The following is a 27270-nucleotide window of genomic DNA, read 5'->3' as shown; positions in this document are numbered from 1 at the left end:
AAATGATGCCTCATATACATTTCTTCTAAGTAGTTTATCCTCCTCTCTAAGGACTTCCTGATCCTCTATTTCATGCTCTTCTTCCAAGACGTGCTCAGAAAACCCAGTTCTGGGATTCCTTTCCCTGATATCTTTATCGTGTTCTTTCCAACGTATACCCATACTTCTGCCAGTTTGTCCAACGTATTCTTTTTTGCATTGGCATTTAATCTTATTTATCCCTTTCTTCCCTTCTTCATTTTCTTCCCTTCTTCATTTTCTTCCTTTCTTCATTTTCTTCCTTTTTCCCTCCTTCTTTTTTATAACTCTTAAAGTATTTCTCCAAGCTCCTGGTTGCTTTCATCCCACATTTAATGCCAAATTCTTTCTATCTTCTCAGACACTCCCCTAAAGTAGGGAATAGCCACGTACTTATATTTCATTATCTCTTCATTTTTGTTACTAACATGACTATTTTCTTTACTTTCTTCTTTAGAACATTTCCTTCTTGCTTTGTGTAAATTCTTCCTCATTTCGTCATTTTTATACCCATTCTTTCTACCTACGTTATAAATCCAATCTATTTCCCTTTTCAAACTCTCTTTACTGTTGCATAATCTAATAGCACGTATGAAGAAGTTTAAAAATACATTATATTTAATCCTACTGGCGTGTGCGGATTCCTTATTGATGTACATTTTTCCTGCTAAGGGCTTATGGAAAACACCTGTTCCTAGTTTTGTACCTATTTTGCGAATATCTAAGTCTAGGAAGCTAATTTTATTATCCTTCATATTTTCCCTAGTAAATTTAATTCTTGCTTCTTGATCCCCTAGATTTTTATATAGACTGTCCAAACTTCCTTCTTTCTCGATAACTAAAATGTCATCCACATATCTCCCGTAAAATTTGACCTTGTTCTCTAATGTGCTCAGTGCTGCGTTCTCAATGAAGTTAATAAAAATGCTTGATATTATCCCTGATATGGGGTTCCCCATGGCTAGTCTTTCTTTTTGCATATTTTTTTTTCGTTACAATAGAAATAAGTATACCCCACAACTATATTAAACCATCTGACGTATTCCCAAGCAGTTATCACATCAATTCCGTTACCCAGCCACCTATGTAAACAATCGGCAGCTTTTTCCCTTGGCACACTGGGGTACAGATTAACTATGTCAAAGCTTGCGATTTCATCTTCTTTATCAATCTCAATATTTTCGATTTCCCTTTTTACTTCCATTGCATTCAGAACACTATAAGTCGTATTTTTCTTTACTTTTTTAATTCTCCCAACAAGAATTTTTGCTAAGCCTTATCCCGGGTATGAGTACGTCGGTAAGATTTGTCTTAATGGTACTCCTTTCTTGTGCATTTTGGGTATTCCAAATGCCACTGGGATAGTCCCCTTTTTGCATTTCTCAATTAGTCTCTTTTTCTTAGTCCTACTTAATGTTATGCTATTTTCTATTTCTTTTTTTGTATCCCTTCTTATTTTGTTGATAGGGTCTGTATGTGCTTCCATATAGTCAGTATTTAAAAAGCAATATTTTATCCTATCCATGTAAACCTAATCCTTGCCATTGCTATTGACGAAGCTTCGTGGGCAACCATGAAGCCGATAAACCGACCTGAAGAAGGGAACAGTGGTCCCTGAAATGTTGTCAATTACTCAACACATACTCGCTGTCTGATTTTGAAAGGGTAAATATTTCTCTTTCCATGAGTGGTAAGTATGTTACCCTATCCATTTCTCTCACAATGTAGTGGTATACAAAAATCTCAGTGGCCATAGTGACACACTATGTATTGGAATTGATTATTATCACTAAAACAAGTTTTAAGCTGTAAGTACATCAGAATTGATACATTTGTCATGTCACTAGTTGATTTTAGTGTTATTATTTCTCTTGTAGCACTTCCCTTCATTGTTGGTTTGATTAATATTACACATACACTACAATTTTAGTGTGTACTGAAATTAAAATTATTTGTTTCAGCTCACGAGTTCAGTTTGTTCCGGCTGGGATGAACATGCAAATGCAGCACCGAAATGCCAATCGTTCGAGGAATCTAGGAATAGTTCCTCCTAATGATAGAAGTAAGTGAACCTGTAATTTTAATTCATACTGAAAAGTGCTCATGTTAATTTAGGGTACCTATTAGAGTACTGCATTGGACCACTTTTGCTCGAAAATACTCGATCGAATCTCACACCCTCGAGCGTAATTTGCTCGAATATATAGAATATCAAATATCATTTCAATGGGACAATAATCGTACAAATATATGTGTCAAAATCAGTCCTGGTAGTTCCATAATCATCTATTCATTTTCATATATTGGGCTATAGTGGAGCCCAAGTTAAAAGTTCAGTATGGACTGTTATGGGCTTTTACTTGTGTTTCTGTCAGAAACAAAAGCCGTTAACATTCGAGGAGAATATAATAAATATGCAAAAAGCAGAGGAAATGTAAAGTTTTGATGGTGTAAACCTTGTTTTACAATTCAGTCCATTCAAAAAAGGCGCTTTCCTTTCTTGTGTTAACCGCGATTTGGGGAGTTAAAAATAACATCCTTCCGCCTGTTGCCTCTCGCTGCAAACAGGTGTTGGGAAGAGGGAAGGGGTGGGGAATGGCCAGGCAAAAGTTCGTGAATAGGCTTCCGTGGGGTCAAGTAGTTTCTTATTTGTGTGCGCGTTTTCTCATTTTGGGTAATTCTCCGAAAACAGGCATATTGTATGCATTGGCGGATCTAGCGGGAGACCCCCCCCCGATTCACTTGCTCTTTCCAAGGGATGACTAAGTATTATCAAAAGTAATGATAGTATTATATTAAATAAAATGAGCGGGCAGTTCTTTTCCAGATAGTTAAAATAATAAATCAAGGTTTGACGCAAATGCATAAATAGGGAATAGAATTATGAGATACTTAAAGTAAATTTAATCCGAGACTTGTTGCTTGCAAGGCAATAACGTTAACTGATGGACACAAAGCGAGAGCATTTTAGATTGAATATTTCTGACGTATGTCTCTTTCTTTCTGTAATCATTGTTCACACAAATACAACAGAACTTCATCTATTTCACACCTCTACTAATAATTGGTTACTTGAGTTTTGAATCCACTTTTATGCACAGATATGTTAATTGGGACTGGACTTATGGTTTTATGTGAGATATGAACCACTATGTGCCTCCACCGGGTGTCGAACCCTAATCCCTCCATTAAAATGCAACGACGATGGTGGGAGAGATTTGCTTTGGTGTATGCCGGTATAATGAACACGGCTCTGTTTCAAATGAGACAGTACACTGAAAAATGTTAAAGAGGCCTCCCCGATGGCGCAGTGGTAACATCTTCGCCTCGTAATCAACGGGTCTCGGGGTCGATACTCGTTGGAGGCACATAGTGGTTCGGATCCCACTTTAAACTGTAGGTCCAGTTCTGATTAGCCTTTCTGTGTATAAAAGAAAGAAAAAAACACTGCCGACGCATGTGATTAAATAGACAGCAAGACGTATGAAAAGTAGATATATTCGGAAAAGTTATTTTCAAATCTTCCTCCACGGACCGTCATTATTCTGGACCAACAGCGGCAAGAATGAACAGCTTCCCACCAAGCCATACATTCTTGTATTGAACAGTACCCATTGACCACTAACTTTTGTTGCGGCATGTACTACAGCAGACACTCGATGCATGCTGGAGATCTCTTCTACTGCGCACCATGCGGCAACACTGTCGCCATAAGCCCCATACTGAACTCTTAAGTTGGGCTCACCAATATGTATTGGTGATACACTAAATAGATACACTAGATAGACTAAATCACATTTTAACATGGAGATGATGACTATGTTCACTTTAGTTTCAATTTCACTGCATCTATCACTTCACAATACATATTTGAAGGCCCACTACTACAGACAAACTGCGGTTATACGTGAACTACTGGGCTTCGAGCGTATACCGGTCGTTTGAATGTTCGAGCGTATAAACTGTCCATTCCGTAACCCATCTAGTGTCATCTGTGCGAACTATTAGAGGATCGAGCAAAAATGCCTCGATGCATCTCTCTAGTACCTATTTTCGATAAGTAGACTAAAAGTGCAATTTAAAATAAAAGAGTATTTTGTCTGCTTTTGCCTGCTCCTGTTCTCCCACCATGGACTAGGCTGGGACTTTAGAGTTGAAAACAGTGTCAAAATATTGCCTGGTATATACACCTCACTTCTTTACCTTACAAAGAACAACTCCCTTGTCAGTTTAAATTTCAAGAAAACTGTTTCAGAATTTATTATTTTTTATTTTATTTTTTTAGTTTGGTACAGATGTGTTTGTTGTTTCCAAAGGAAGCAGAAAAGAAAGAACTGTGAAGTTGGGCATCAATTGTCATGTGTGTTTTGCTTTCTGCAGTTGCTACCAACCTATGAAGCTGGATCCCAAAGCAACACAGATGCAAGCAATCTACTAGATCTCTTTTTATCTCTACTTGTAAACTTTACAGAAGGATGACAACTCTCCCCTATTTCCTGAGATCTACCTAATTAGAACTAATCTTTTTTTTTATCCTCCTATCTTCTATATACACATTCTATTCCTCCCGTAACATTAACAACCAAAATCGCGAAATTTCAACTCCTTCAGGGTTTGGTGAGCCACACAAGACTTTTAAGTCGACTGCAAGTCACGTTTAACCTTTGGCAGGCGGAAGTGACGTCATATCTTGCAGCGGGTTAGGACTAATAAAATTGCAAATTTGGAAATCTGTATTCTCTATTTTGATCTCTATATTATATAAAATTTACATTAATTATTTTGTTTATGATAAACATTTCTGGAGTGATGCCATGTCGCTAAAAATGTGCCAAATTTGTCATGATTAAATCTCAGGTAATCTCCAGTATATTCAATACCGAAAGTTGGTCACCCTACTCTACAGCGAGCTTTGATTTTTGTAAAAGTGCTTCTCACTGTAACCCCTCTCTTAATACAGTTATTTATCATAAATTTCCAATGTCAGCACAATACTGATTAATTGAAACACGTCCCTAGCATCATTTTGTGTAATAATAATATTTTTATTATTTTCAGAAGTTTGCCCTGAGTGTATGGAGAAATTTGTGGAACTTGAATGCATAAAATGTGATGAATGCTACTGCAAGTCTTGTTTTGAACAGGTATGTGTTTGATATGGTAATACCACATGAATAAAGTGTTCTCAATGATAAATGAATTAACATTTTATTCTTGTTAGTTGCATAAATGCTAGGAGAAGTTTGAATATATTGCATTGAACACCAATGTAAGAAATTGTTACTTTTGGTGTGCAAGACTAGCATAAAGTAAAGATTTAATGTCGCAAATTTGTGCAGACTCATGGGAAAAGCATGCACAGTGAAACCCTGATTTTATATTGTATCTAAAGATATCTGTTTGGCGGTTATGCGGAGATAGGTAATTTACTCTGATAAGCAGGTGGCGAAATCGATCGCGAGAAAAATTTACACGGAAAAATGAAAAGCTTATCAGAGTATACCCGATTTTACATTCCCAAATTTTTAAATTTTCCCGCATTTTAAGTTTTGCAGCTTGGTTCCCTGTTTATTTATGCTTACGTAAATACAATCAAACTCTTTTTATGACCAAAAGTGAGAAAAATAGTCTTTTCTTAATGACATTTGTTTTATGAGGATCAGAGAAGAAAGAGGGACGATGAATATATTACCAAAGACATTAGGTTCCAGGTAGCCCAGTTGGTATGCCAGACTTGTAATAACGTGCCGGAACCCATCTTTTGATATAATATTCACAACTGCCTCCACCCTTTTCATGACAGTTCGAGTTGAGACAAAACGTTTACTTCTTAGTTCAAGTTGCAGGCTGGGGGGATTTGGTGGGGGGGGGGGGGGTGTCACATGGAACAAGATCATACCTATATGATGGGTGGATCTCGCATACTGTAGTTTCTTGGACCACATATTAGGAAACATTAGCAACATGTGGTTTGGCATTATCATTGTGGCGATGCCAATCAGCTGGCCACAGTTGTGGAACGTTTTCAGTGGATGTGGTTGGCCAGGCTTTTTAATACAGTCACGTAATACTGCCCTTGTTCTTTTGTGGAAGAACAGCCCCAGTACATCAAAATACCGACAAGTGTGGAAAGAGCAAAGATGAAAGGTCAACCTTTATCATTTTACACTTGGATTGCATTGATATATACCTGTATGTTTTGTAAGAGCAATAGAGCACTGTACTTATGTTTCTTTCTATTGGATCTGATGCAAGAAAGAAGTTTGTGAAATATCATATCTTGTAAAAACAAGGAATGTATTAATAATAAATAGGAGTAAGATGCATTTCCTGGCACAAGGGAAAAGCAGTTGTGGCTTGTGGCTCACAGTACTTGAATTGAGCTGTTTTTCACTTTCCAGTTGCTTTGAAAACATAGCTAGTAAAGAAGTTTCCTTCATGATACTGTCTATTTTGTATGACACATTCAGAGCTGCTACGCGTCACCTGGAAAATGGAAATGGCAGGGAATTTGGATTGTCAGGGGAAAATCAGGGAAATGTCAGGGAATTTTGCAGATCGTCCTGAATTTACATGCATTTTGGAGTCTGCAAGAGAAAATGTTGCAAAATGAACAAGCAGTTCACTTCCAATTCTGGATTCAGTTCTTGTGATTCCACTCCCAAAAAAGATTCAGTTTAGAAACTTGTTTCTTTCATTGATATGATTCTCAGTCTTCTGCAAAATTATGGTTCCTTCGAATTTCTGTAATAAATTTTCACTTTTATAATACTAGATATTGGAAAGATTATCGAGTAAAACTTGCAGTCCAGATATCTGATTGATAACTAAAATACATTGACAATATAATCATAATTATCGGAAAGGTTGGTGAAGATGAGGTTATCGTCTATTATTTTATAGATAGATCTTAGTCTTGTTGGCATTTCCTATAGAATTCCTATATGCAGCAAAAATTTCTCCAGATGCTGTGTACTTATAAATGTAAGCAAAGAAAGCAGCATTTTCTACGACACTATAAATCTGCCAGAAAATGAAATAATTGTGTATGGTTAATTAAATATATAGTTTAAAAATACAAAAAATATATTAAAAATACAAAACTTATTGTACTTACACTTTGTGATACAAAGTATTTTTAAAATACATATTAAATTGATATCTGCGAGTAATTTGTGCAACAACTAATTATGGATTTGTGTATTCTTAATGAGCTTTTTCTGTTGTTTTTATATTGCGGATATCTGTTATGGTGAAATAATGTACTTCTGTTACCTTAGCCTGAAGGCTAGATGCACGTGATTGTAGCACCCAATACATTTGATGCCGATTGTAATTTTACATTTTACTCTTCGAATTTTCACGTGTTCTTGTGTGTGTAGAATGAATATTCACTTTCACAACTTTTTTAAAGCAAATTTCATTATATATTAACAGATTATGTATTTAATTGAAAAACACAAGGTTCAAAAGCAAAAATCATGATGATAAACATGTCTGGAAAAAAATTCATTTTTGGACTGGAAAACCTGGAAATGTCAGTGAATTTCATAATCAAGAAATCATTTCTTATTAATGTATATCATGTCTGGCATTTCACAGACATCACATTCACATCTTCGGGAATTGGAAGACTAGGATTTACATAAAAGTATTCAGCATTTTGTTATCAACTTTACTATATATGTCGAATATGTGTGGGCTATATGTAATTTATCATTTGGTTTTTGTCTCGTACAACTATTCCAGTTTTTAATTTAAGAAAACAAAAGACAATTGTATCCGTTTTCAACATGGACTGTTCCATATATATCTGCTACCGTGTGTGTGTACCAACCAAATTGTCAATTGCTATTTTTGGGGTGTAAGGGGTACCTTCCACGTAGGCACCCAAAAGTCAACCTCACTTCCACATAGTATACCCTGAACTGCATTTTGCATCTGGCGACTGGCACTATGGCCAGTATAATATTGTGTGTGTTGTCCTGTTTTTTTGTCCTTGTGTGTGCTGAGTGCCCCTTTAAAGCCTCAGCTTTTAACAAAAGTCAGAATATTTTAATATTTTAGTAACACGACACTGCAATTATGAGATATTGAGTGGCTGGACCCCATATAATGCATCGGGTGCAAAATAGCCTAAGTGCTGATGCACCCAAAGTTTTAAATTCAAAATTTAAAAAAAAAAATCAAGTTATGGAACCATTGTGTTCTTATACATGTTTTGGATAAGTTAAGGGGCTGGACCCCGTATAACGTGACAGGTGCAAAATAGCCTTTTAAGTGCTGATGCACCCAAAAATTCAAATTCATTTGCTTATTTTATTACTTTTATTCTTCAACTTGTGTTGTTTTAAGTAATGGAATTTTGTTGATGCAAAGCTGGTGTTCTCTTCCTTTTGGCATTTTTATTTCAATTCATAACATTTTGGAAGCTGATGGATGGTGATGGATTATTTGCCTACTGTTACTTTTGCTGTTGGGTGTACATTTTTGTTGTATGGTGTACATTTCATAAGTAAGCAAGATGTACTTTTTTTATGAGTGTTTGTGTGTTTTTCTTTTCAGATTCATAAGTCATCCAGATCGCTGTCGAAACACAAGCCATCCATGCTGGGTGGAGCCATTTATGATAAGAAGATAATTTCCCTCCCTAAGTGTGATGAGCATGAGGAACATGCACTAGAATTTTTTTGCAAGGAAGACAATTGCTTCATTTGTTCTTACTGCATAGTGGAATCTCACAACGGGCACGCTGTGGTAACTCTACAGGAGAAGGTAATTGAAGAATCTTATTTTTTCTTAGAAGGAATCATAAATACCGTATTTACTCAAGTATAATGCACACTTTTTTTTAAAATTTTTGCACCCAAAAACTGTGGTGCATATTATGCATGGAATAATTTGGACAGCCAACATTAAAACCATGTATGTTTTCACTATGTCACTGCGTATAACACACATATATATCAACAGGTGCAAATACAAATTACCACGTTATTAGTAATAATAATTTTTAAAAACACTACGAAGGTGAAATTGCTATTTCCCATGATTTTTCACTTTGCAACAGAAAGTTTTGCGACACCGAGAAAGCAGCGCAGAATTCAAGCATGCACCTCCCGTCACATGGGATGTGTATCGGCTGTATTTGTTGGGCGGGAAATAATAGAAAATAACTTCCTGAGCACTTCAAATCCCTAATGTAATTTTGATCTCCCTTTCTTCTACTACAGAATAAACAAACAAGGTGGTTGCAGAAGTGAAAACTTTGGGATGCTATACACAGTGGAGGGCGAGGGGGAGGTGAGTGGGTTGGTGACTCATTGCATACACAAGATGATATTCTCCTCTTGGTCCACATAGCAACAGCTTTATGACGTACAACTAAGAGAGCCATTTCTGAATTGTACTCGCATTATATACGAGATATAATTGTTTGTTGCTTTTCCCCATCAGAAACCAGGGTGTGCATTATACACGTGCAAATACGGTATGTGAATTTTCAATTATGACCCCCTTCTATTTCCGTTCTACCACTAGCAGCTAGAGAAGAGTAGGGATCCACTTCCTGACTCAGATTTTTACCCTTCAGTCTCTTTTTATATTACACAAATTCATTAAAGTTTCAAAAGAAAGTGTAAAGTTAGTAATTCATGCTTTTATTACTTCGGTATGCAAAGAAAGAGTTTAATTCCTTGTGATAATTGATGTGTTCTACTAGGGCAAATCGAAAAGTCTTTGAGCCTAATTTTTTCTAGCTAGTTGTAAGTGTTATTATACGAGCGATGCAGTAGGCTTTTGTTGGAACGGCCCTATTGTAACTTCTGATTTCATCCACGGCACGGTGCTGTTATCAGTTAGCAAAGATGGCCGGAGTGCTCAGGAAGTCCATGCCATATGAGCAGCAAAGTGTTATTCTTTTTTATGGTGCAAAAGACAAACAGCCACATATATCCACAGGAAAATGGAGCCAGTGTATGGGGACAAGTGTTTATCAGTGCGAAGTGTGCAGTTGTGGTGCAAGGAGTTTGAAAATGGACGGGAAAATGTGGAGGACAATGAGCGATCGGGCCGACCTTGTTCCTCGCTGACACCGGACAACATTACCTGTGTTGATGAAATTGTGAAAGCTGATGGACGTGTTCATCTCCACAGCCTCGTAGAGCCCAGACCTAGCTCCATTGAAGAAGTTCCTGGTAGGACAGACGTTCACGAACGACACCGAAGTGCAGAATGTTGTTCATCGTTGGTTCCGTGATCAGCCAGTCACCTTCTATGCAATGGGCATTGCGAAACTTGTGGTACGGTGAGACAAGTGTCTCAACAGGTGTGGTGATTATGTGGAAAAATAGCAAAAAGTACGTAGAAGATTGTGTGTATCTTGTTTTTCTTTTATGGTTTGTAATCTGGCAATAAATAGTTACGCGCACGCGTAAAGCCTTTTCGATTTGCCCTCGTACATGCATAAACAAAGTTACAAAACTCCTTCCACCTGAAGTCAACACAGAGTACTCCTTCCTATCTTTTCACCTTTTTATACAATATTTTTGTCAAGTTACCTTTTTTACATATGCCAAAAAGTTTTAATTTATACATTGTGATTAATTTTGTGCAGAATTATTTTTTATTCAACATTTTACTACAACTCTGCAACTTATGTCATGCAATGATAAATATTATTGAAGGTTAATAAGATTCTATGATGAAGAATCAGGGTTGTTTCTTCAATATCTCGTGATGTGTTTTTGTACACTTCTTATTTCATTCTTCATCAAGTTACGTGTTATTGTGTATCCGCAGCCAGTGCATCTGGCTTGATGTAAATAATTTGACGTTGACTTGTGTTTTAATGTAATCTACAGTATTCAGACTTTCAAGCATTATTTAAGATGTTTGATGTAGTCCATTGTGATTTTGACTTTAATTTTTCACATTTATTTTAGTGATCAAAATATTTTTCTTTATTCCTGTTTCAAATGTCATTTCCTTATTTATTACAATTATGTGGGTAACAAATTGGTAAAAGTTCGTTATAAATTTTAATGTTTGCTATGATGTGCAAGGTGATTTGTGAACTTTTGCTTTTGCCACTGAATTTTCCAGGTTTGAGTCCCAGACTGGGCATGCGCCTCTGTAAATCGCTCTCCATCAATTTCAACTAAAGATCACCCATCCACATTGTTGCATTAGCCATAATGTGATTTTAATAATACAAATATAAATAAGTGAATGTTACAAAGTGCACTGTAATATTGGAAATTGGATTTCATTGTAGAAAATGTTCAATTGACTTCAGTTGAAAGACTAGTTCTGTAGTAAATACTAGTACCATAGACTTTTCATTTCAGGTCAGAGGTCACTTGTAGTTTGTCAAGCCTTGATCTTGTAGTATTATGCCTCTGTATGGTAAATCAAATGAAGAAAAATAAGACAGTCTCTCCATATACCAGTGGTGCTGCAATTTGGCCTTTATAAATATAATTACTATGATATATTTTTGGCTCTCACAATGTGTATTGTTTTCGTGTGTTTATTGTCCTGTCCATCATTATCACTTTCCTTAACCTTTCTTTTTCCATTATGAGCTAATATGTTTCCTTGAGAGGCTGAGAATAAAACAGGCCTGCAAAATATATATATATATATATTTTTTTTTGGGTGACAAAAGGGGAAGAATGTGTTTGTACCTAATTTTGGTGTGCTGCATTCAAATCTGCATACCATTTTCCCGTATCACTTAAGGATTTCTTACAATGGTGACATGAAATATTTATTAACTTATTGCTTTTTCATTAATACTTGCGTGAAATCCTGGCAAGAAACAACAAACTTTTATAAAACAAGTACGTAACATGAAAATAAATTGTAGAGACTTGAAATCATTTGAAATATACCTCGGGCAAATAAAATTATCTTCTCCTTTGCTTTGTAACAAATGTTTGCTGTAACAATTCTCCCTTATTACGTGGTCTGTTAGGAAAGTAATGAGACTGGCAACACTGTGCACCAACTGGCAACGCTGCTGGCCCCACCTTCACACGGCAGGTAGGCGAACGCTTGCCGTTGACTCAGTACAAGTTTCAACTTGCTACAGTTGCTACACGATTGTTGAGAGCGTCTGACGTGAAGTTGTGTTTGTGAGGTGCGTTACGAAAATGGACTGGCAAAAGTTTGAACATCGTTGTGCCATCAAATTTTGTGTTAAGCTGGGCGAATCTGCTACTGTGACTTATGAAAAGTTACAAAGGGCTTATGGAGAACATGCACTATCTAGGGCACAAGTGTACAAATGGCACAAGTCCTTTTTAGAAGGCTGAGAACAAGTGGATGACGAACCTCGTGCGGGAAGACCTTCAACCTCAAAAACGGATGACAATCTGGAAAGAGTGAGGTCCTTTTTAGGTCAGATTGTCGATTGACGGTGAGAATGATCAGTAGTGAGTTAAATTTGAACGTGTGTACCGTCCATGAAATTTTAACACAAGATTTGGAGAAAAGTGTGCGCCAAGATTGTTCCAAAGAACCTCACGCCTGAGCAGAAAACCCATTGGAGGGATGTGTGTCTTGATCTTCTGGACTGCCTTGACAGGGAGTCAGAATTCTTCAGTTGCGTGATCACAGGTGATGAATCATGGATTTTTGAGTACGATCCCAAGACAAAACGCCGAAGTCAGGAGTGGCACACTGCAAACTCTCCCCTATCACGACCTTCTTTCCTCGGTTTAGTACACGGTCGAGATCACAATTATATTAAAAAAAATAAATTAAAGAAAATTGTTTTATATTTTACATTATCAGCTGCCTAAAATTCAACTCAAATTTTCACATAAATGAACTTGCAACACTAATATCTGTAATAACTTTCGAAGGAATTAAGAAAAATTATCACATATCAAGTATAAAAGACTTATGTATTTTGAGAAAAATATATAATAAAGTCGAAGCACATACTCTTACATATCATTCAGTGAACATTCAGAGAACACTGAGCATTAACTTGCAAAACATATCATTTCAACACATTTCAGGTTTTTCTTCACGTTTGTTAAGATGTCAAGTCAAATTATTATCATTTGTAATTACTTGCGATATTGCGAAGATTTTTGCGAGATAATTTTCACATAACACTTGAAAATAACGAAGCACAATTCCAGACGAATTATATTTATAAACGCTTATATGAGTTTTTAAAACTCTCCAAATTCAGATTAAACACTTTCATAAGTTAACATTCTAGGCCTTTTATATGTAATTACATGCATGTAATAGATACTACTTATCTGCTCATTCAGTTGCGAGAGAAAATGGCTGCCATTATTACGACTTTGTAACCGTTCACTATTTTCATATTCTTTCACCTTTTTAAGGTTCTTCACGGAGTTTCCGAAGATCAAAACCGCTACTGCTCTTTATGTGACAAAATAATCACAATTATCGGACGAATCTTGTTCTTTTAAGAATAATAGATCCCAATTATGTCCTTGTCAAATTTTTCGACTTCATTCTCCTCGAAGGCGATCTATAAGATGAAGCAGTGTATCCGAACTCACACTGTTACAACTTTTTTCACAGTATACAAACTTGCGAATACTTTTCAAGTGACAAACTTAGAATTGTACAGTAATTATACATTAGAATACTTGTAAAATAGATTAGATACAATAAAATAAATTTTACAATATTTCCTTACATGTTTACTTTTTTTATTTTCATCTTTTACCGTTATTTTAAGTTTTACAATTTTGGTGGGAAAAAGGTTATTTACGCACAACTTAGATTTTTCCCTTTCTGTGAGTTGGCTATGTGTCCAAGCTTAGGATTACCTCACAACTTTTGGATTACTCTACAAGGCGCTTCTTTACAGCAAATCGTAAGTTTAATGTCGAAAATCAACCAAAATTATATTAAATGGTTTGTACATGTTAGTAATACGTTTTAAATACATGTTCGTGCCCAAATACTTATGAAAGAGCAAATAAAAGCTGTTGAAACCAAACATATGTGCGATTATGCATAAATTGGCAATTTTCGGTAAGCATATTCTTGATACTTCACAAACCAAATTACATCGCTAAGATATAAAAATATTTTAAATACGTGCATTTTACATACGTACTTCAGTTATATTAAAGCCAAAGTGATGCCAATTAATTTTGTACAAATATAAACTACCAAATACGACCTCAAATCGTAAATTTCAAGTAATAAAATTATTTTATTTTTCACTTTATGATGGTAATCATTCTGATACCGTCATACCCCGTCCCAAGAAAGCGAGAAGGAGCAAATCCAAAATCAAATCGATGCTCATTTGTTTCTTTGACAGTCGGGGGATCGTCCACAAGGAATTTGTTCCACCAGGACAAACTGTCAATCAAACTTTTTATCGGGAAGTCCTTGCAAGACTCAGGAAAAGGGTTGCACGTGTGCGACCAGACATTGCACGCACTTGGATGCTGCACCACGACAATGCAGCATGTCACACGGCAGTCTCCATCAATGAATTTTTGGCAAAAAAAGGCATTCCTGTGGTTCCTCAGCCCCCTTATTCGCCGGATCTCAGTCCCTGTGACTTTTTTTTATTCCCCTTGCTCAAAAACAACTTGAAAGGACGCCATTTTGATACTTTGGATAATATCCAGAAGAGCGTAACCGACGCGCTAAAAGGTATTCCAGCAGAAGCCTTCCAGCATTGCTACGAAGAATGGAAATAACACCTCCATCGCTGTGTAGCTGCCCAAGGGAACTATTTTGAAGGGGATAACCTTGATTTGTAAAAATAATAAGATTCATCGTTTACAGAAAATCAGTCTCATTACTTTCCTAACAGACCACGTAAACACCAACAGTAGTCAGCCATCAAGGAGACATCCCACTGACCGTGATATCGCATTTCCATCTCCTTAATGTACTGATGGAATCTATCTCTCTGTTCTTCACTTAGTCATGGTGCGAGTCATGTCACAGCTGTTTGGGTATACTAAATTGGTATAAAATTTAACTTACTTAGGTGAGTGAGTATGAAGATTTGAAAACAACGTTTCAGGGTACACCTGCCCCCTTCATCAGGTTCATGTTTTCTCTATGCACTAATCATAATGCCACATCACTAAGTGTTTAAAAAGGATTAGGTTTGGTTGAGAAACACTTGAAACAATCCCTGACAACATTCCTGTCTAAAAACAACCAGTTAAAAATCCCACTTTAAAAAGTTCCCCATTTCCCATGAGACCCCTTAGAACCGGGGTCTTATAAATTCCATCGTATGAACATCCAAGATACGGTTTAGCCAAAGTATTAGTGAAACGGGTTAGGAAAATGAATGAAGTCACCCAGTTCAGTGTTAAAACTCCTTGGAAGTTAAAAAAAGCTATTGAAAAGTTAGAACTCGAAAAAGAGGATAAAATTAGCAGTTTTGACGTGGTTAATTTACATCCAAGTGTACCCAGGGAAAAAAGCCGCTAATTGCTTACAGAGATGGTTATTAGAAAAAGGGGTCGATATTTTAATAGCATTGGAGTATGTTAGGTGGTTTACCCTGGTAACCGGATATAACTACTTCTATGTTAACGATAAGATATAATGGCAGAAAGAAAGGTTGGCAATGGGTAATCCGGTATCATAGCCAGCATTTTTATGCATTACATAGAAAAGGCGGCCGTGGAGCAAGTAGGGGATGATATCAAATTTTACGGGAGATACGTTGATGACATTCTAATAATAGGAAAGAAGGGAGGGCTAAATATGGTATTTGAAGAGTTAGGAAAGCAAGACGAATGGATCAAATTTACTAGGGAAAACCTTTTTGACGATAAGATTAATTTCTTAATCTTAACATCACAAAAACAGGTAAGAAACTAAGAACGGGGGTATACCATAAACAGTTAGCCAGGGACCTGTACATTAATAAAAAATCGGAACACCCAGGGAGGATTAAGACAAACATATTCCTTAATTTCTTCATTAGGGCTTGAAGATTATGTAATGGAGAGGAAGAAAGAGAAAAGGAAGTAGAATGGATAATGGAAGTAGGAAGGAAAAATTGTTTTAAGAACCACGAAATGAAAAGAATACTAAGGAATGCGCACAAAATTATCAACAGAGAGACGAACATAGATAAGAATGAGAAAACAACGAGGGGGGAGAAAAAGAAAAGGTTAGTTTGGGTGGGCTTCTGTACTTGAAAGGGGTATCAGAAAAAATTGAGAAAACAGTAAGACAATACAGGATTAGGTGTGGGATGAAGGCCCCCGAATATAGAGTAACATTTCACACAATATAAAAAGGGAGGAAAAGGAAACCCCGAGGAATCTAAAGGTAAAAACAGAATTAAATGTGAATGGGACAAAGAGTATATAGGACAAACAGGAAGAATTCATGGTGGTTGCGGTAAACGCGGTTTAAAATTACTTATGTGAAATTTAGAAGATTTCGCGCTTCCGCATTGCACAATTTAATGGTTCAATCCTACTAATTTCGAAGATCCACTGTCTTCATTCACAAAAGGGTACGGCGTTTGAAGCGGAGATGGTACCGCGTCACTACATTGTTTGTTCCCGGGCGGTGGTGGTTGCGATTTTTCCCGTTCGGCAGCACTGGCGCGCGCATCTTGGTTTGCGTCGTCTGCTTCCTGTTGTCCGGTGGCGTTGTCGGTTGGGGGGCTGGGCCGTGTTGCTCGGTAATGTGCCGTTCCTGTTCCCCGCGTGGCTGGAGGGGGTTCGAGTATGTGTATAGCTTCTTTTTCAGGTCGGGGATCTTTCTGAGGACAGGGTGCCAAGTTGGGTGTGTTTGTCCATTGTCCAGGTTTAGTGCTGGTTTCTGCTGGATGATGGCATGGGTTTCTTTGATGGTGTTTTCTATGACAGAGCCAGTTGGGTGAAGTATGGATATGGAGGAGATGGTGTGGTTAGTGGAGTGGAGGTGTTGGGAGAGGCCTGATTTAGAGAGGGATTCCCCCAAAACTGGGTTATCCGAACATATAATCATGAGCGGGCATAAAATCATAAAGAAAGAGGTTATCAGAAAAGAAAACAAAATATTGAATAGAAACGTCTACAAGACCGCGAACGTTTGCACTGGAGGAATATAAAACTTAACAGGGATGATGGTAATTTTTAGGAAGGATGGGTAAAACTTTTCAAAAAATGGGACAGCAATGAAAAAAGAACGAAAGATAGGATTCCATGTTACTCCGGAAGTTGTCCGAGCGGCCGGTGTGGAACGGGAGTTCGAGTTGGAATGGTGAGGTAATAGAGGGGAAGGTGGAACAGCAAAGGAGGGGAAATAACCTTCACGACTGCTCGAACTGGAGTTGATCACCAGTGCTGGAACTCAAAGACCCCGGTTCTAAGAGGTCTCATTGGAAATGGGAACTTTTTAAAACTGGATTTTTTTAACTGATTGTTTTTAGACAGGAATGTTGTCAGGGATGGTTTTAAGTGTTTCTTAACCAAACCTCTAACCTAATCCTTTTTTAACACTTAGTGACGCGGCATTATGTTTAGTGCCTAGAGAAAATATGAACCTGATGAAGGGGGCAGTTGTACCCTGAAACGTTGTTTTCAAATCTTCATACTCACTCACGTAAGTAAGTTCAATTTTATACTAAATTAGTATTGCTTATGTCACAGCTGAGCATGTACAGCTTTTGAAGCAGGTTTTTCACAATCTCTTTACTTAGGCCATCTTTGACATTACCCAAAACTTGTTGATTACATCGATAAACCAGTCCCATGCCCGAAGATTTAAGTCATTCATGGTATTTCTGAATGCAGAATCTTTAATCTGCGGACCATCAAAAATGTCCTCTTTATTCTTTGCTTGGGAGAGCAATGGACATTTTTGAACAAGATACATATTGGAAACAAGGACTAGTTTTGTCCAAGGCTTTTACGAACTGCTTCATTATTCCTAACTTGAATGTGTAAAGATGTAACAAAACATTCTGTCTTGTCAATTAATGGGAACTTGGCTACATTTATTGTACATGGTACTAAGTCTTTCCTCTTGGATCAATTGGAAACTGCCAAAGTGTTTGGCTTTGGCTCTACTGTCCCATTCGCACAAAAAGCATGGGAATTTAGTGTACCCACCTTGCTGTCCCTACAAAATCCACACATCCACAGCACATGCATCACTTATATTTATAGTATTTATTTATTTTTTTCTAAAACAATGGATACAGTTTCATAGTTTTCTTTAAGTGATGTTGAATGAGCAATTGGCACAGATGACAGTTGATTACCATTGTGGAGAAGAACACCCTTCATGCTTCTTTTGCTAGAGTCAATAAATAGGCACCAGTCATAAACTGTTCCTAGGCAGCCAAGCATGCCAGGGATATCACAACAGTACACAAGTTCCCCTTCCTTAACAAATAAATGTTTTAATTCTTCTTCACGATTTCTCTCCCAATAAAAAGTTGTTCCAACAGCTAAATGATTTTTTATTTCAGTCTTTACCGCAAAAGTTCTGTTTTCTTTAGTTTCTAAGTCACGTACCAAATCATTCAATTCTGACAGAGAAATGTTGTGGATTACCATCTTCTGAAAATGAAACTTCTATCTCCTTCTTCTTCAGTACTTGAGGTGGATGATGTTCCACTCTCTGGTGATGTTGTTGGTGGTGTTGGATTTGGAACATCTGGTCCGTGTGGGACAAGTCGTATTGCTGATATTAGATTTGGGTACAAACGTTTTTCTTATTTCTCGTATTGAACCCAGATATATTACAAACAAAAATAACAATCATTCTAATGGTTTTCTTGCCCACGCAACGAACATCACTGTACCACTGTCTGATATTTTCTACACACGTTTTACACAAGACATGTGAAGCCTATGTTATGTCTTGATTTCCTAATTTTATTTTAACATATGCAAAATACAAACTCATCTGAGCAAATGACGTGGTCATGGTGCGAACCAAACCTCATTGTAGCAATAACAGAACCACTATTTCGTTCATAACGAAAGGAAAAGAACTATCCCTAGAGTTCCTTTTCGAGTGTTTCGCACACTGGTGTTTGTCGTGAAGCTCGCCAGTTTGATTCACGAGAGATTTTTCAGGAGCACATACCTTCATTGCTGGTGTCATTTAATCAATACACAAACCAATATGTTATAAGTAGGGCTTGGAAGTTGAGGAAATATCCTTTTTTTTTTTCCTAGTGTCCGAAGACGAGGCCCAACATAATATATGTTCATTTTGGGTCATTGTAGGCCAGAAAAAGCTGGGTTTTATTTGTCCTTTTTTGCCTTTTTCGGCATTTTTTGGGCTTATTGGTCCTTTTTGAGTGTTTTTTAGGTCTTAACAGCTTTTTTTTTTTGCAACTTCACCTTCTTTCGACTACGTTTTTACTGCCCATTCTCAATTCGAATCATCATCAGATCATCACCATCCCCTCTTCTTTCTGTAGTAAAGAAATAAATAAATAGATTTGAACCATCCCTGAAACGAGAGAAAAACATTTTTGGACGACTGAAGCAGGTACGGTACAAGGTCCTTTAACCGTAACTTGTCTGGAAGGTCGTGCTGTAAGTGGCAACTTTCTCTTGTTTTGAAGCTTACATTAAATATGTAATTAAAACTGAAGTTATTAATTAATTTGAATCAGATTTATACGTCCTTTTTTTCAGTTTTAAGGTCCTTTTTTTATTTTATAGGTCTTTTTTTTGGCAATTTATAGGTCTTCATCTTCCGAGCCCTAGTTATAAGACACCACATTTTGCAACGTTCACACATTTAAAATTTTCAACTAATGCTACAAGCAGTGCTTCTAATACTATTACCACTACACCATCACAATTAATAAAATGTAGAATTGCACAAAATCTGTACGTGATATGCCGAAACTAATTATATATCTGACCTCAGGTCATTTGATTTGACTTATATTACATTAAATATTTTGTGCCGCAAGATCTTCGCAGGCCTGTGTAATCATTCAATATCTCCGCCACTATCCATATGTCCCTTACCATTCCTATTACTATTTGGGTTCCCTACTTTCTTGATTTAACTGAAAACACTTTCACCTGTCTTTAATTCCTTGGTGGATCATATTATGTATATCTAAACTTGTTCACAGACTTTAAAATCTAATGTTGAAAATTTTGGATTTTTCCATGCTTTGTTCCAGAGCAGTTCCATGATTTGCCAACGGCCAATAATCCTGCTTCTGCCATCCTCCATAATGCAGTGTTTAGCACAGTATACTACGATGCCAAGGGTCCTGGGTTTGAAACCCAGGCTGGGCATGCGTGTTCTTTGCGATTGTCTCTAATCATCACTGATCTTCATCATCGCGATTAGCCAAAGTGGCAGATAAGCAACATGAAGCTGTACGATTCAATGCTGCTTTCATAATTGCTCCAAAGTGATCCTGATTAGAAATATTGAGACTTTGTATGCATTTCATTATTGTCTTATGGTTCTGGTTGCATGCGATGGCTTGATTGGTTCTGTACATGAAGCCTTCGCTGAAAGAAATCACCGATTGTTTCATCTGTTTGATTTTTAATGGCATCTTCCCAACACTGGAACAACTTCAGACACAAACAAATAATCCATATCGTTATATATTGTAAACTAATCAACTACTGTAAATCATAATGTAATAAAATAAATAAAGAACACAAGAAAAATTGGGAAATCCCAATTCCGAGGATACAGATACCCTGGTTTTGATTTAAGGGCACAAGGCCGATAAGCGCATACCCCTGACTGTATGCAGGTGGAGGTTGGTCCTCTTTTGCCTATGATGACGTAAAGTACATACTGCTCCAATACTGCTCCAGTGTTTTGGCTGAGAGCATGTGTCAGGTTCGGATGTGTCAAAAATGATTGTGTTCGCTGGTTGAGTTGGCACATGTGTACATCTCCAGGTGTTTTGAGTCAGTGGTTGGTTGGCACTTGTATTTGAAGTCAGATAAATAGCACTGTACTTGTTTAGTGTGTACATGTGGGTTGTAGTAAAGCTTAAGTACATTTGCTTTATGTGATTTATGGTGTGTCCAGTTGTTGGTCAGTGTGTACAATGCATTTTTTGCTTTCTTCACCATAAATTTCTTAAATTGCCATCTTGTGGAGCAATGGTGTAGCTGTCAGGCACGTCAGTGCTTCTCTGTGCGAAGATAAAATCCCTTATGTAAAAGTAGTATCTGAAGCTTTTAGTCATGAAGTAATGTGAGTAATTCAAGTTCCATGAAGTTTCATGTGATGATAAAAGTTCTGGATCTGTTGTTCTTGTTGGTACTCTCATGTTGATATTTGCATGAGGATGCTAACCACTGTGACTCAGAATGTGAATATTGATTTATTGTTTTGGTTTACTTTGCTTTTTTGCCACTTTTGGCTAATCATGAAAATGAGGATGAGTGATGACATGATGAAATTGATGAAAAAAATGGATACTCGCAAAGAACATGAAAGCCAGGATTTGAGCCTGGGACTCCTGGCATCGTAGTACACTGCGACAACCACTGAAATAGAGGGTAGCTATTTGTGAATGTGTTAACGTCATCTTTAGTGTTGTATTTTCTGCAAACAGAGGCTGTCATTAGCATTTCCTTTCTTTTGTTACAGGCTCAAGCCTCCAAAGTTTTTAAAATTTTCTCAAAATTTCCTGCAATACAAGCTGATTCTCTTAAATGATTTTAGGTATTTTTTTTATTTGGGTTTCTGAATTCCAGAACTGCAGGTAAAAAATTGAGTTGTTTTGAATGTGCCTCAGTGCCAATGCTCTAATGCAGTTGTTTTATCCTTTTCTTAGAACGAAGAGCAGTTGGAAGAACTGCAAGAGGCCTTTGAATCTGGTAAAGAGACGCTAAAGAGGCTGATGTACTCACGAAAGGTAAGTGAGGTCTTTTATTGTTATATGTTATTGGACATTGCATATTCTTTTGTTCCATACATTTTAATACAGATATTATGTAACTTGCTTAATAAGTACATCAATCCACTGAGACGTCAAGATGAGCAGTTAACTTTAATTACACTGTACGAAGATGTTGACACATACCAAGAGCTACACTTCAATCTTTAGCGGAAGGTGGCTTCTTCCGAATATAAACATGTTTGAATGGAAGGTTTTCAAGCTCTCAGTTTTCAAATGTACAGTGCTGAAAATAAAAGTAGAGAGAAAACCACAGTTGATCCTGAATTGCTACCAATTTTAAAAATTTGTCTAAAATAACATTTTTTTACTAATTACTGTGCAAAGTGTGGTATAAGCAGGGTCTAAATCTGCAGCTATTTCAGTTTTTAGTTTTATGTGGATTAGCGTCCACTCCCTGTATATATTTAATAGTAGGGTGACTTTTCCTCGAAAATGTGCTTAGAAATGAATGTCGTAGGGACGTCACCGCCACAAGCGGCAACACAATTTTTCTGAGAGAAGGTCATGATGGAGAGTTAAAAAAGTATGTTGCCAACTTCGCAACCTGGGACAGTGACCGCCATATTGGATTGAAAATGGCAGCAGGTGAAATACACTTAGCTTGCTGTTTCTCATGATAGGGACTTTACTATGCTACACAGACTTGCAAAACTGGTGTCATTCGAAAGAGAGAACTCCAATGAAGTATAAAATTACCATTAATCTTAAGTTTTATTGTTACCCGTTGAATATAGAAACAAAAAACTTTCAAAGATAAATATTTTTCTTCCTCTTGAAATTGTATATTTTTTCATAACATGGTAAATATCAATCAGATCAAAATTATGGTTAAGATAAAAAGTAAAGTCTCTCATGATTATGTTGCAAGTTGTTTGAGGAAGTTATCTCACTTAGTTCCGAAGTTATGAATCAAGACATATTTGACGGCGTTGTATTATAATGCAGATATTAAATCTGGCATTTCAAACTCTTGAGTACAGTTTACCAACCAACTTCTGCACACGTCTTGACTTTACAATTTGGACCAGGCTTTTTTCTTTCCCAACTGAAAATTACTCTTAAGGTGAGAGCATTCATCGAGTGGGTCACTTGTAAATATCTATCTATGTATAAAACGAGGAGAGTGACACGTGAATGATGGAACATCTTAAAATACATCTGCTGATGTTCCTCACAACTTACTCATTTAATTTCAGTGGTTTTCTTCTTGAGAATATTAACGGTGTGTTTTATCACACATCAATTTTCAATTTTAGCACTTGCTGTAAATATCGAGGCTTAGCAGCAACTAAAAAATCTCAATTTCAAGTAGTCTCGAGTAACAGTCACGTTCTCTGAACAAGTAATAGTTTCAATACATATTTTCTTATTGACATGCAAACAATAACGAAGTTTCAGGCTGCATTTGGTGTGAGGAGAATAAAATACATTATGTAGCACCCATTTGGTAATTAAAAATAATTTAAAGACACGGGTATTCGAACCTAGGATTTCAGATTACAAAGCTGGCCTTTAACTGACATGGCCACAAGCCACGGTGTAGAAACCAAGCTATTCGAGTAATTTATCCATAAGATTGCATCTTTTCCTGTCCAGCTCGAAACTTTTGATGTCGCTTCACGCTAATTACATTAATATGAAAGTAATACGTTTATCAGCTAGTGTTTGTGTGCTGTGCACATTGCTGACAGATTACAAGTCAAGCTTGTGCATGAAAATGAAGGAAAACTTTGCGAAGTCGTGCTGTTGTGGAAGATGAGTGTTTCCAACCCTAAATGATAATAGTATTCTCGCTTCCATCAACATAGCGGATTCTGCTATGTGACGAGGAATCTTATTAACCAGCGGCATATATATTGTACTATATTTAAAAAAAGAAGTCATGAATCTGGAATCTACGGAGAAATTCATTCAGCCGGTAGTGATTTTACGAGTCACAATTCTAGTTTTTGCTCCATTACGAAACCAACGTTCACGTGTAAAAAAGGAAAGCCCGACAATTTTCATTTTACAAAAATTCCATTTACTGTTAAAGTTAAATGAGAGGACAACCATTGACTTATTGTTAATAGCCTGGATGACTGATGTTGGGGGGGGGGGGGGAACCTCCTCTCATGTACTTCCATGGCTGTGACATAACCTGTTCTTCCTTTAGGATTTCTGTTATTTTTCCCATCGCATATTCAGTACCGACTTTGCAATTATGTTTGCCAAAGTGGATGGGGAAGGAGTTTATATATACTTCAAGCCTTCTCCCGTGCTAAGATAAAAAAAATTCTGAAAGGAAAAATAAGTTTTTTTCTTGCATCATTTTCAGGAATTACAACAGCACTATTTCCGCCACGCTTATTCAAATTGTGTTTTTTTTTTCGTTATTTAGTGTTGCTTTTTCTTCCATTTTTGGCTACTCGCAACGATGAAGAGAGAGACTTAAAAAAAACACCCATGCTCAGGCCAAATTCGAACGTGGGGCCCTCGCATTCTAACGAATTGTGATAACTACTTCGTCACGAACGTCAAAAACGCGTTTCTTTTTAAAATTAATTTCAGGAATATTTCACATTTACATTACTTTGATTGTAGACGTGGAAATTCCAATTAATTAATATTATTTATAATATAATATAATATATAAATAATATTTATTTCCATTAGCCCTTTTCTTTGAGTCTGAGAGACCGAAAATTCCCTGCATATGGTTAAATTAATTGATAGTAAGCAACACTGCTGCTTTCCGAACACTTACCTCGGCTGTACTTCCGGCCACGAAGCTGGACTTCAACTCAAACGAGTGTGCCACTTTTTGTGAATAGAAGTGTACCATGAAGTATACAACACTTACAGAATATTCAGATTTTGTTTTATCCCCCATGAATTCTGCATAATGTAAATCATTCCGTTGACTTGTTCGTTAATTAAAAGTTGGATGAAATTGGATAAATGCTGTTGTGCCCCATTATATCAGATTGTCATTTAATGTGAGCAAATGTGGCAACTCTGATAATTAGAGGGTGCAGTGACTATTACCAGTAATTCCTCAGTAACATCCACTTAGATTCAATCAAGCAGGTCCAATGTTGATACATAGCTTGTTGACACTTAGTGTTCACTGAGGATTACACTTAACTTCACTGGGGTCATTTGAAATAAAAATTCAATGAAATTTCTATACTTTTATTACAAAATTAACTGTTGTAGAAAAAGATAATACCATAACCCTTTATAAGCCATATTTTAACTTACAACAACAATATATATATATACACAAATCTGTGGCACATAGATGTGGCCATGGGTTTGTAATGCATCCTATTGCAGGAAGTACAAATAAACCCAGAAAATACATTGCAGCAACGGTTAATAGTAGAGTGAATGTTAACAGTGGTGAACAAGTTGACTAGAAGTTTTTCTGAAGCTCTGTTTTGTTTGGATTATTTATCGTAGGTAGGGTGCAGTCTTTCTCTTTGCAGATGACAGAGCACAGTGTGAACACTTATTGTTTACTGTTGTGCATTTGTATGCAAAGATGTTGCTTGGGTTGTGTCTTTTTTTCTTAATACATGAAAAGCTTGCTTTAATTTTTTTTGTAATTACTTTTAAAACTATTTCAGAAGATTTACATATAATAATATTTAGGATAAATTTAATTTTCTTTTTAAAGGAAACATGCATAACAAGAAGCAAGTTATAGGTCACCCAATCCATTTAAACACATGAGGGGAAGTCAAAAATTATCTACACTTTTGCCACAACTTTTTTCAGGTTGGCCTTCAACGCTTGTGTGCTATAAGGTTGTACTTTTGTGGTCATGTGGCCGAGGTTTGATCTTAATTGCTCCATTTTTCTTTCTTTTGTTACAGGTTAAACATGGCCGCTCCACTGGCAGTGTGCACCAAGGAAGAACAGCGATCAATGATCAGATTTCTCTGGTCTGAAGGTGTGTCAGGGACTGAAATTCATCTCAGGCTTTCAGTACATCTGATGATGTCACAATAATCTCTTTGGATGATGGGTCACCATCGGTTCATCAGAATCATCTCTCAAGCTTGTTGAATCTTCCCATCAGTGGTGGAGGTTGATGGGCATACTCCTGCTTCGTGTTTCACGCTTGTCCAGCCATTTTTAAACCTCTCGATCAACTTATACACAATTCTACGTGGTAAAGTGCTGTCCCTGTATTGTACTGAAAGGCTGTGACGAATTTCGACCCTGACACATCTTCAGACCAGAGAAATCGGATCACTGGTCGCTGATCTTCCCTGGTGCACAGTGCCAGTGGAGCGGCCATGTTTAATCTGTAACAAAAGAAAGAAAAATGGAGCGATTAAGATCAAACTTCGGCCACATGACCACAAAATTACAACTTTATAGCACACAAGCGCTGAAGGCAGTGTGGCCAACCTGAGAAAAGTTGTGGCAAAAGTGTAGATAATTTTTGACTTACCCTCGCACATACACTAAAATATTTAGTTATGTTTGGTAGATTTCAGTGTAAGGCATTAGACATTTTGTAGTTGGCCAAAAGTCAACTACTCTAGCACATGAACCATGAGTGGTTACTGTGAATGGTAAGTTTCATGCATGTCTTCATTTTTGCATTATTCTGAAGGAATTTGGCAAGTTATTTTATAACCATTTGGTTATCAGTTATTTTGAAGTTGTTAATAGCATTCCTACATTTGACTGCCTTTATGTGTAATGAAAGATCAGTTTCAAATAATTCTTCATTTTGGTAATATGCAAGAAGGATTGATAAAAGTTTGCATCAGTTTAACATTAGATTTCAATTTAGTTTGAATTATTTGCATTATCTGCAACTGGCTGCAGCTATTACGTTCGTAACCTTGAAAAGAATACAACTGTTTATTCACTCATTCAGTAAGCGCAGAATATATATCACTCTTTCTGATATGTCATATAAGTGCTCATAAATTGTGTGCACGCATTAAAAGGGAAAACACATGTACTGCAATTATTTTTATATATATTAGTGCCTCTAATTACAAAATGCACTCGCATTCAAATTACTATGAAGAATTGATATCAGCAGTCACTCTGACATAGTATAACAATATTTTAATTGTTAACAACAACAAGAGTAATAAAAAGTTTAGAAATTTGTCCAGAGCAAAGTTGTGCATTCATGAGGGTGGGTAAAGCATTTAAATCTTTCTTCTAGTGCTGTGCTATGGTGAGTAAAAGAGTGCATCTTGGGTAGCTTAGTCGCAATTTAGAGTAACAAAGGGGAAATAAGTTGTCAGTGTTAAGATGCATGATTTATACGTAGTTATTTAATTCTTTATTATAATGTTGGCACACGTTGGATGGCATTGGAAATATTGCTCGGAAAGAGT

The 27270-nt window shown here is 36.7% G+C and overlaps 1 protein-coding gene across 4 annotated transcripts in view; it reads left to right on the top strand.

Moving 5' to 3' along the window:
• Nucleotides 1–27270, top strand: part of qin (tudor domain-containing protein qin) — a 268711-nt gene that overhangs the window by 14600 nt on the left and 226841 nt on the right. For all 4 annotated transcript variants that reach the window (XM_083141929.1, XM_083141928.1, XM_083141925.1 and 1 more), the window contains exons 3-6: nucleotides 1980–2080; nucleotides 5077–5162; nucleotides 8584–8793; nucleotides 21791–21871. In XM_083141929.1, coding sequence (XP_082998055.1) covers nucleotides 1980–2080; nucleotides 5077–5162; nucleotides 8584–8793; nucleotides 21791–21871 — 478 coding nt within the window. The remainder of the gene's footprint in view (nucleotides 1–1979; nucleotides 2081–5076; nucleotides 5163–8583; nucleotides 8794–21790; nucleotides 21872–27270) is intronic.

Source organism: Lepisma saccharinum, chromosome 20 (assembly GCF_977018435.1).
Source record: "Lepisma saccharinum chromosome 20, izLepSacc3.1, whole genome shotgun sequence".
Classification (NCBI taxonomy): domain Eukaryota; kingdom Metazoa; phylum Arthropoda; class Insecta; order Zygentoma; family Lepismatidae; genus Lepisma; species Lepisma saccharinum.
The sequence above is the reverse complement of the archived record's forward strand: the minus strand, read 5'-3'. Positions and strand labels throughout refer to the sequence as shown.